The following is an 11,403-nucleotide window of genomic DNA, read 5'->3' as shown; positions in this document are numbered from 1 at the left end:
AGTAATTTCCATTTTGTACAAGCCAAGAAGTGAAGGAATCATATTTTTTAAAGAGAAAATATTCAGACTTTTACCAGTAAAATACTTATATCTTTTTTAATAATTTTATTTTTAATTATCACCAGGAGCATAATCACTAAAAATGTATTAATTGAGTTATTTATAATAATAGATACCTCCTTTAGCAAGCACATGTAATATCTGTATCTAGTTCAGTGGGCTTGGGCCTAAGCTCTGGGCAAATTCCCAAGTAGATACCATCAAGCATAAAGTTGTTTCTGGTTTCAGGATAATTTGTGATGAAGGTAAAGAGAATAGCTTTAAGAGACCCAGTCTTAGTTTAGATAACAAAACAGTAAGAGGCACAAGTTATGCTTTGTGGAGACAGAATATTCTATGAGCAATATGTTTAAAAATTCTGTGGGCTTGATTATTGCACTATTGAACTTTTCCACATTTCTGCTAGAAAACTTGTCTTGTGTGTGTCCATTCTTGTGACTAAAATACACAATTACTATGTCCTGTATTAAAAAGACATCAATCCTATTATATTGCCTCTTCTGTAGAATATTGATAGTGATCATTAAATTTTCAATTGTAAATACTTCACATGGAATATTTGAGGTTCTCATGGGCTTCTTCACTTTTTTTAAATCATGCCTACTTGAAAATAAACTACCACCCCCAGTTACAACACAGATCAGTAGCAGCAAGGAGCAGAAGGGGACTGCTTTCCAATTAAAAAAGCTTTAAGGAAGCTCCTTAAAATCCATGTGTGCACAAAATGTCTCATGCCCTCTAGTTTCACTACAATTGTGGAATTTCTATTATGTGTGGTCACTCTTCTCTGTTAAAATGTCTGATTTCAGTGGGAGAAAATTCCATGTCATTTATAAAAATGGGATCAATTATTTCCCTACTTCCCTTCTGATTATGATACCATCTCTGCAAACAATTCCAGGATAATCAAGTGACTTTTACCTTTAGAGAACTAAGGACATGGTCTCGAATTTTTTTGGTTCTAATACCATAAACAATGGGGTTAAGGAAAGGTGGTACCAGAAGGTACATATTGGCAATAAAGATATGAATTTGGGGGGCCACATTGCGGCCAAAGCGGTGAGTGAGGAAGGTAAAGACAGCTGTGGAGTAGAAAACAAGGATGACACAGACATGAGAGCCACAGGTTCCTAGAGCTTTAAAACTTGCTTCCTGTGATGGAAGGTGAAAGACTGCACGGAGGATTAGGGCATAAGAGACAGCAATGAAGAAGCCATCGCAGGAACCAATGACAGAGGCTACACTGAGGCTGTAACGTTTGGTAGCTCCTGTGTCCACACATGCCAGCTTCACCACGGCCATGAACTCACAGTAGGTGTGTGTAATAACTCGTGTTCTGCAGTAGGGCAGCTGCCTGAGCAGGATGGGATGTGGGGAAAAGAAGGCCACTCCCCGGAGTACCACAGAAGCTCCCATTTTGGCAATGCGAGCATGGGTGAGAATTGTGGTATGGTGCAGTGGATGACAAATGGCCACGTAACGGTCAAAGGCCATGGCCAGGAAAAAACCTGATTCCATAGCAGTAAAGCTATGGATGAAGAACATTTGAGCCAAGCAAGCATCAAAGGCAATGTCACGCGCTCCAAGCCAGAAGAGACAGAGCATGCGAGGCAGTGTAGATGTGGAGAGGACCAGGTCAGTGACAGAAAGCATGCACAGAAAGAGGAACATAGGCTCATGGAGACTCCGCTCTGCCCTCACCACGGCCAGGATGGTCACATTCCCCACCACAGCCACCATGTACATGGAGCAGAAGGGAATCCCAATCCAGATATGCAGGTGCTCTAGTCCTGGGATGCCCATCAGCAAGAAGGTGTCTGGAGATGTTTGAGATTTATTGGCTGGTCCCATAGTACTGCTGCTCTCTGTCTTTTGTGGAAGCAATCCTCCTTTTTAGGGCAAAAGTTTTCTGGCAAGATCATCACAATCAAATCTGGCAACAAATGGAAAACAAAACTGGAAGACCCCAAAATATCACATTAGAAAACATTCAGGTTATAATTTAGAGTGAAAAAAAACTTAGTAACACTAGGCAAAACTATGCAACCCAACACAAAGCCCTTATTCTAAATCAAGTCATGAATTTCACAAATTTGTTCAAAACAAAGCAGAAAAACCCAACTATGTAACATCCATGTACAATAAAACTCAATGCCACTCCTTGAATTCACAATTCGATTCAGTCATAAGGCCAGATTAGCTTTTGCTAAAATATCTGGTGTTACAGGAAAAATGGATCTTAGAATTTATCTAGTCCAGCAGCCTTCTCAATGTCATCCTGAAATGTAATTTTCTAGCCGATGTCTCACTTTCTCAAGTATAGTTACTCATTTCTCAGACAGTCCTGTTTTTTCTAGTGCTGTCACAGAACCAAGCCCCAGGAGCTGCAAGGCATTACTGGCCTTTCTGATGGAGCACTACAGACTCACCTGTCTTCTGCATAGTCTTCACAAAGTCATTTAATACTCATGCTTCCACTAAGTTCTCTTCTGTTCTGTACATTCTGTGTCCAGTTCTGAACTTTTATTACTTGTATTTGAATATACTAGTCACTACAGAGATACATGCACTTGTTATCTCTTTTGATTTCTACACTATTAGTGTGATTTCAGTTCAAATTATTTCTCATACGAAGTAAGGAAGAAAAGTAATACTTAGTTGATCCTAACATGAAAAAAGGCATTGTCCTGGAATCCTTCTATTTGTTGATTTTAGCTAGAAAACCAATGCAAACCAAATATTTTTCTGCCAATTTTACCAGTTAGGAAACAGAAGCCCAGAGTGCTACAGATAATGCAATGGCAGCACAGGAAGTCTGGCAAGAGACCAGAACTCTTAACACAAAACTCTGCATGACTGCCAAATTCATGATATTTTCATTATGCTATACTCAATATTTCGTGGCACAGTTGTCAGTCTTAGTCAACTATAACCTATTGATATTTTTCACAATCTTCAAGTCAGATTTCTCAAGATGATTTCATTTAATTTTTTTTAAAGGTTATTTAGTGTGAGAGAGAAAGAGCGAGCAGGGGAGGGGCAGAGAGAGAGGGAGAGAGAGAATCATAAGCAGGTTCCGTGTTGTTAGTGCACAGCCTGATGCAGGGCTTGAATTCACAAACTGTGAGATCATGACCTGAGCCAAAATCAAGTCAGTCGCTTAATCAACTGAGCCACCCAGGTGCCCCAAGGAAGACTCTCAAAGAGATTTTAAACAAATGATTAAAAAACTAGCTCTTTCATTTAAACGTTATAATCTGTAACATTTTAAAATAATCATTATCATGTGTTTCTTTTGTTATTATTAAGCATTTATCCACATACATACATCTACATAAAAACAAGTGTAATATAATTTTGATGTAAGTAGATTCCAATAACAGGATTCTTTTTATGATCCTGGAATATGTATTGATCCCTCTAACATGGTGTGTATACTGTTTATTAGTTAGAAAGAGACCTATTAAATATAATAATAATGAGATTACAAACACTGAATCCTGTTTACTACATTATAATTTAAAATTTTTTTAATTTTTTACTGTTTATTTTTGAGAGAAAGAGACAGAGTGCAAGCAGGGGAGGGGCCAAGAGAGAGGGAGACACAGAATCCGAAACAGGCTCCAAACTCATGAGCTCTGACTAAACCACTCTGGCACCCCTACATTATAATTCATAAACACTGGTCAAATGCCTTATTAAACTGGAATATGACTTACATTACCCAGTATTTGGGGAAGAATGTAGAACACATCAGACTGATTATATATTTGATTAGAAATATTCTCAGTGTTATTGGGAATTTTTCTCAGTTTGGCCTGGGCCTTATAAAATGATCATTTATATAATACTTTCAATTATTACAATATTTGGCTCAGAAGAAATAAATTTCAATAAACCTTGAAATTGGTCAAGTATCACTAGTGATGTTATCATTTTTTCCCTTCCATCTGATTATTTTCATTCTCATCATAGACTCTTCTTATGTCTTTTTATTAAATGCATTTATCTCCATAATAAGATTTAGGTTGTCTTATACATACTGACTATATCTTTTTCCCCAGTATTATCTTCTGGAAAGTGGGTGAAACAAAAACTTGCTGGGAGGATTAAGTTAATTAATACATTAACAAATTAGAACACTATCTTACAAAGAGCAAGAATTTAAGAAACTAATCATTCTAATGGAATTTGGTAATCATTCTATAGGTAATGAGCTCCAGTAAAGTTTCTAAGTATCCATAATAAGATCTGCATTTTAGATAACAAAATAAACCATTCTTTCCAGCCTTTTCACCAGGTACTCTTTCTATACCCTCCATGGGGTAACATCAACTTTCTAAGTATTCCCCAGTATGTCATGCTTCTTTGTAAAATTGTGCTTTTGTTCACATACTTTTCTAATTGCAACTTTCCTCCCCCTCCCTTTTATTCATTTCCCTTTGCAAACTACTGCTCTTCTTACAGTGTCTAGCTCAAAAGTAATCTCCTCTCTGACTTTTTGCTGAATTACCTCGGACAGAAATTGGCAGATTATTTCTCTTTGCTCTTATTGCATCTTTACAAGTCTTTTACACTTCTTTTTGACAGATCTTATCAAGTTGTGGAATATTAGATTCATAAATATATTATTATTATCACTTTCATAGAATTAAATTCTCCTCAGTATAGAAATGATAGCATAGCTAGATATTACCATGACCCAGCCCTGAGACTGGCATTGGATGATGCCTATTAACACAGTAACACAAGTAGCTGCACAGCCTGTGTAACTCCACATCCCTATTCTCACTGACAATCTATCGTGTTTCCCAACACTTTCACAAATGCAATGCCATGTCTGATATTTATCAAGATTTCCACAAGATACCTAGATATCAGAGGTAAGATAAGAGAACTATCCCTGCCACCTCTGCCCATAGTGAAATAAAAGAGTTTCTGCCTTTGATCTTTATTACTGCTTTGCTCTTCCATGATTCTGAGACAGGACTCCAGGGACAGAGAGATAAAGCAACTAATTGAAAGAGGATTTCAATATAATTACTGCTTTATCTGAGGGCTTCAAGATCCTGATGACTCACATCTCCACTTTCAGAGAAACACAAAGCTATTCACATTTCTCTGTTGGCTCCCAACACGTTTTAATTAACAAATTGAGGAGTACCTGGGTGGCTCAGTCGGTTGAGCGTCCAACTTCAGCTCAGGTTGTGGTCTCATGGTTCATGAGTTTGAGCCCCACACTGGGCTCTCTGCGTCAGCACTGGGCCTGCTTCAGATCCTCTGTCTCTCTCTCTCTCTCTACCACTCCCTGCTCATGCTCTCAATCTCCCTCTCTCAAAAAATAAACATTAAAATAATTTTTTAATTAATAAATTCATTCAGAGAAGATCTAGATACCTGTACTCACATATGCCTAGAGACCCAAACAACCAGATATTTTGTACATCTGAAGTTTTCTTTTGTATTGTCATAAATTATGTTACACTACATCCAGAGATCCAAGCATGCAAAGACTCTTCAACTTTTTGAATACAACATAAAGCCTCCTTCAAAAGCACACCACTTTAATGCTCAAAAGTACATTCAAATATGCATGGATATATTAATAATCTTATATTTTAAAGCACAAGCAAAGCACTTTGTTATACCTACTAAAACATACCCTGCATTTTTTCTTAGAATTATTAGTCTTCCTACACTTCAGCCTGGAAATCAACATGTGGGTGTGGAGGCGGCACACAGAAATATCAACTGCCTTCTTTTAGAAAATCCATTTAGGTGAAATGTTTATGTCCCACAAAGGTTTACAATGAAGTATTTCTATACTTTGTACTGTCTCTTATCTGTGCAGATTAACTAGTTTGAAGATGAACTACATCAAATATTATGATAGTTAATGTGACTAAGAGAATGTAGGAGTCTGGAGTGTTTTGAAAATAAAGGCTATAGGGAGAAAAGGTTGGCTATGGCTTGATCTTGATCAATTGATCACCTCAATAAACAGACACAGTTTTTTCACCTTATTCCAAATATTTTTCCTCCCATAAGATTTGCAATGACTCATCACATCTAATGTTGAGCGGAAAGAAACTGTTCTTTGCTCACAGCTGTCTCAGACCTCAAAGCCTATCTGGTCAAGCAGCTTTAATGCTATATTAATTCTAATGTGGGGTATATATGACCTTGTACTCCCTATACTTCAGAGCTAATTAACCTATATTTTTATCAGTTATGGAGAAAAAAGGTCCATTCTACCTTCTAAGTATATTACATGTCTATGATCTTTATTCTGAGCTTTACTAAGTGTATTTGAAGAGATGAATAAATTACCTTTTTGACGATCTCATAATTCTATAAATGCAGATGTTTGAATGTAGCCCTCTCCTCTCCTTCTCTGTCTTGTATCTCTATCTTAACTCACCCAAATCAAAAGCTGGGAGTCATCCAGAGAGTCAGTTTCTACAGGGAGTACATGCTAAGAAGTGTGCTCAGTGAAAATGAGCTATCATTACATCCACCTCTAAATTCCACTGAATTAAAGAGTGTAGATGGCAGGGAAATCAGTGGTCCTCTGGGACACAGAGCCTTTTCCCCAACTACAAGAACTAAATTCCTTATAGGTATAACAACCATTATTTACTATCCCTTAAGAAATAGAAACATCATTATTTCCCAAAGGTCTGCTGAGTGCTTTGACATGGAATATATTTGCAGAATTTATCAGGAAAAAATATTATAAAACCATAGAATCAAGGGAAAGGATTATGTTTATGTACTGAGAGATCATCATTTTCTAGACCCTAGGCTTAGTGCTTAAAATCCCTTCTCCCACTGAACTTCCAAAACTTCTGGAAATAGAATATGATCACAAACTATATGAGGAAACAGAGAGACTGACAGATTAAATATTTCTGTAAAAATTTATAGCTAATAAGGAGTAATATCAGGATCTGAATCCAGATATCTCTGGCTCCACGTTTTATTTACTTAACTACTCTATCACTAAGGTTTGAAAATGAAGTATGCTTGAATTAAGGTTTATATTCTTTCTTATGCAAAGCAGTAAGGGGCCTAGATTACAACTGATAACATCCAATAAACTAGCAAATGCCTTTATAATCTGGTCCCTACTAGCCCTTTGGCATTACCTTCTGCTAAAGGGCTCATCTTTGAGTTTTCTTAAGTCTCAGCCAACCTAGACATTTTTAAAATGTCTACTTTAAGATTCTGTTTCATGTTTTTGCTTCTGCCTCTAACATTCTCTCCATTTCTCACATCATGTCTTCTTATTTCCTGCTAATTTAAGGTTACAGATAGAGTAACATTGGACTTTTTTTTAAATCAAGTTATGTTTGTTACATTTCTATTCCACCTGTATTCTTCTACTCTCTCATTTATCACATTAGTAAATATTTATTAAACCAATATTATGACAGTCTAGGGGTTTAGTAGGCAGTGATGCCAGTCATATAACCCTGGGGACACTGACCTCATACAGTGATGCCTCTGGACTTAGGGAAAGGAAATTATGTCTTGTTGTGTGCCATTGATATATTAAAATGTTGTTGAATGAGTGAGTCAATCCATGAATGAATGAATGAATGAAAGGAGAAAATGAATAATTTAAAATGCCTTAGGAAAATTCTAGGTTAACACCCTTTCCGGAAAACAATTACAACATCATCATTGTGATTGTAATCATCGCAATTAAAACATTCATCAAGTGCTTATGATATACCAGGAATTTTGCTATTCTTCATAAGTGTGATAATCTCTCTTTATAGGCACGTACACACTCACACACACAAACATACTCACAACCTTATAAAGAAGGTGCCATTATTTTCAGCATTTTATGCCTGATAATGTGTGCCCCATATCTGAATTATTGAACTTCGCATCTTCCTTGGAGATTGTAGTTGCTAATAACCTGGTTTTTCAATTTCTTGATCTCTTCTCCTCTAAAGGTCTTATTCTCTATCCTGTTGCACATAGTACCCCACATTCCTAGTCTAGGTTTTATTACCAATAAACCTGAATCTTTCATAATCTCATATTCATAATCTCAAACTCAAGTCATCCGTTCATCACTTGTAACCTTATAACTTCCCAGCTTGTTCCCTCCAGTACTGTATGTTCAACAATCCATTGATAATATTCATCTTCTTCAAACCATCACTTTCTGATTTACCCAGTGTAAAATCCAGGATCGGACTCTTACATGGGGTCTAAACTCCCTTTCCTTTCTTGTGATCTTATCCTGGTGAATATGATCACCTTCATCAATTTTACCCTGAATATACATACAGGGTGTTCTGCAGCAGGGACCTAAACAAGATAAATTTCTTATCATATAACCTCATAGTAAATAATAAGTGCAACAACCTTCTGTCCTCTGTTTAGTATTTAATCTAGAAAGATGTGGTAAGATTCAGGTCAATTGTCCTACAAAAACTACTGGACAGCCCATAGGCAAGGGATCAAGGGATGTGGGAAAAACTTTTCTCTGTTTACAAAGGGGAAAAAGGCAGTCACACATACTCCTCCCTCTCCCACCAATATATACATACATACATGCATACATGCATACGTGCAAGATTTCAATTGGTTGACATTTGTTGAATGCATGACACAGTATATAGTTAATTTCTGTAAATATCTTGTGCACTTGGAAAGATAATATATATAGTCTTTGTTATGATATATAATGATCTATATATCCATTAAGTCTAGTTGTTAATCATGTTGTTTAAATCTTTATCTGTATCTTTCTTATTGTTTCATAATTTAATGAAAGAGATCATTTAAAAATCTCAAAATTATGATTAAATTTGCTTATATCTTCTTATAATTCTTCTCCTATGAGAGTGAACAACTGGAAATTGGCTAGGACTTCTGTGACAATGAACTCTGACCCATGTGGGAAGTCCAGAAAGCTCATCCACAACCTCTACAGCAATTAATCCAAAATGGTCAGGACTTGGTCAACAACTGCCAACTGCTTATTTTTTTTTGTCTCCACTTCCAACACAGGACCCACTACAAATGTGTTAACTAAATCAATCAAGAAGCTCACCTTTAGTGAGCCCACTACCAATTTCCACATATTGACAACCGTCACTCAGAACATACCTCAGGCCTTGCATGTTATTACCTTCAAACTTCCCACTCTTCTGACAGTCTTTGAATCTCTGCAAAAGGCAAAGAGTGATGACCAGTACTATTGCTACAGCAAACTCAAAAAACAGTATCTGCTTGTTCTCATTTGTTTATTTCCACAACTGTATTAATGTTTTAATGTTTTTTGAATGTTTTAATGTTTTGTAGTAATTATTAGTTGCATATAGGTTTTAAAACTTCCTGAATTTTGGTTACTTGAATTTCTTTCATTATCAAATAGCCACTGTCATATCTAGTAATGTGATCAACCCAAATACTAATTCTGTTACTAATGACATTTTTACAAGCAATTGTTTTTTGTACAAAAGTCTTCAGAGATTCAGACAGCAATTTCATGTGTTAAATACTGTGAAATACTGTATTGTACGATTCTGGAATAACTGTGAAATGTACTCATCAGCTTATTGGTGAGCCATGTTGACTGATACCAGCTGATGTATCAAATAGTAATGAGAATGTCATCTGTTAGAAAAACAATGCTTCTCTCAGAAATTTGATTGCAATCTAAAAAGGTTGCCACATCTCTCTTCTGAATGATTGATGCAAATAAGAATTGTAAGTTCCTGTTTAGAACAGGAATGTTACAACATTAACATTTTTACTCATTTGCACTGAAAATAAGGAAATCCATTTATAGTGAGTATCAGGATGCTTTTCATGAGAACAAAAGGGAAGGTTTCAGAAAGACAAATACTGTATGATCTCACTTACAAGTGGAATCTAAGTAAAGAAAAAGCTGACTTCATAGAAACAGAGAACAGGATGGTGACTTCCAGAAGTAGAGTGGGGGGATGGGGCGCTGTAGGTCAAAGGGTACAAATTTTCAGCTAGGAAAAATAAGTTCGGAGGATCTGATGTACTGCAGGTGACTGTAGCTAATAACATGGTATTGTAGACTTGAAAATTATTTAGAGTAGATATTAAGACACACTCAGGATGACCACAGACACACACACACACACACACACACACACACACACACATTAGTTATGTGATGTGTTGGATGTGTGTATACCAAATCACCATGTTACACACTTTTAAATATATACAACTATATTTGTCAATAATTCCTCAATAAAGTTAAAAAAATAAAATGGAAGCAGAGAACAGCGGTTACTAGGGGCTGAGGGGAAAGGAAAATGGAGAGATGTCAGCCAAGGGGTACAAAATTTCAGTTATGGAAAGTAGATACATTCTGAGTCTAATGTATAGTGTAAGGACTATGGATAGCTGTACTGTAAACTTGAAATGTGCTAAAAGGATAGATCCCAAGTATTCTCACCACATACAAAAGAGAGGAAACTATGTGAAGTGATGGATATGTTAATAAGTTTGTAGCAATTACTTCACAATATACACATACACAAAATAACCAAGTTGCGTGCATTTTAAGTATATAAAACAAAAAAGGGTACATTATTTAAAACATGGTCTAAGTAATAAATATACATTGTTAAACATTAAAAGTGAAATTTTTTAAATGGCAGGTTTCATGTATGGGGCCTATTTGAGATTTGTGACCAATGAAACATTTTGGAACTTACGCTTCCAAAATTGTTTTGAATAAATTTGAGCAAATATCAATGAAGATCTGTACTGAGTTAAATGTTAATTATGATCTGAAAAAAAATATTTTCCTTTCTTTAAAAAAATCTGTATAGTATTAGATTCCCCCATTCTTTTACTTCAACATCTCTGTATGCTCTTTGTACTACTTTTATACAGTATATGATTATTTTTAAACTGATTTTTAACTATAGTCTTTTGCATTGACATTAATTGTTTAGATAATTGGTTTTGCTTTGCTATTTTTTTTTTGTATTTTAAGTTGTCAGGTAAATTTTCTGTTCCTTTTTACATTTTCTAGATTTATTATTTTTATCATTCTGGTTATCCTCTATTAATTTAGTAATTATGTTTTCTAATATTTGTTACTAGTCTCCATGGAAATTAAAACATACTGATGGCCAATTTTGAATTTGCAGACTTCAGAAGTAATTCACACACAAAAAAATAATTTCTCCTAGGTTTTTGTATTACTAAAGTTGGAATTTCCTTGATTTTGTTTGATGAGCACATGAAATCATTTTCCAGAGGAAAGGCTTCAGACTAGTTTACATACAATAGCGGAGACAAAGATTCTTCAAATAAGACAAGGATAAT

General features: G+C 35.6%; 1 protein-coding gene across 1 annotated transcript; it reads right to left on the bottom strand.

Moving 5' to 3' along the window:
* On the bottom strand, positions 1 to 2,150 carry LOC106966121 (olfactory receptor 52D1-like). The gene has a single exon (XM_027039657.2). The coding sequence runs from the start codon at positions 1,909 to 1,911 to the stop codon at positions 967 to 969; it is 945 nt and encodes a 314-aa protein (XP_026895458.2). The 5' UTR covers positions 1,912 to 2,150; the 3' UTR covers positions 1 to 966.
* Between the last annotated feature and the right edge of the window lie 9,253 nt (positions 2,151 to 11,403).

The sequence above is a fragment of the Acinonyx jubatus genome, chromosome D1 (assembly GCF_027475565.1).
Source record: "Acinonyx jubatus isolate Ajub_Pintada_27869175 chromosome D1, VMU_Ajub_asm_v1.0, whole genome shotgun sequence".
In the NCBI taxonomy this organism is placed as follows: Eukaryota; Metazoa; Chordata; class Mammalia; order Carnivora; family Felidae; genus Acinonyx; species Acinonyx jubatus.
Note: the sequence above shows the minus strand (reverse complement) of the source record. Positions and strands in the feature narration are given on the sequence as shown.

What these genes read in the sequence shown, in the direction of transcription:
- LOC106966121 (XM_027039657.2), bottom strand. Translation starts at nt 1,911, where the DNA reads ATGGGACCAGCCAATAAATCTCAAACATCTCCAGACACCTTCTTGCTG.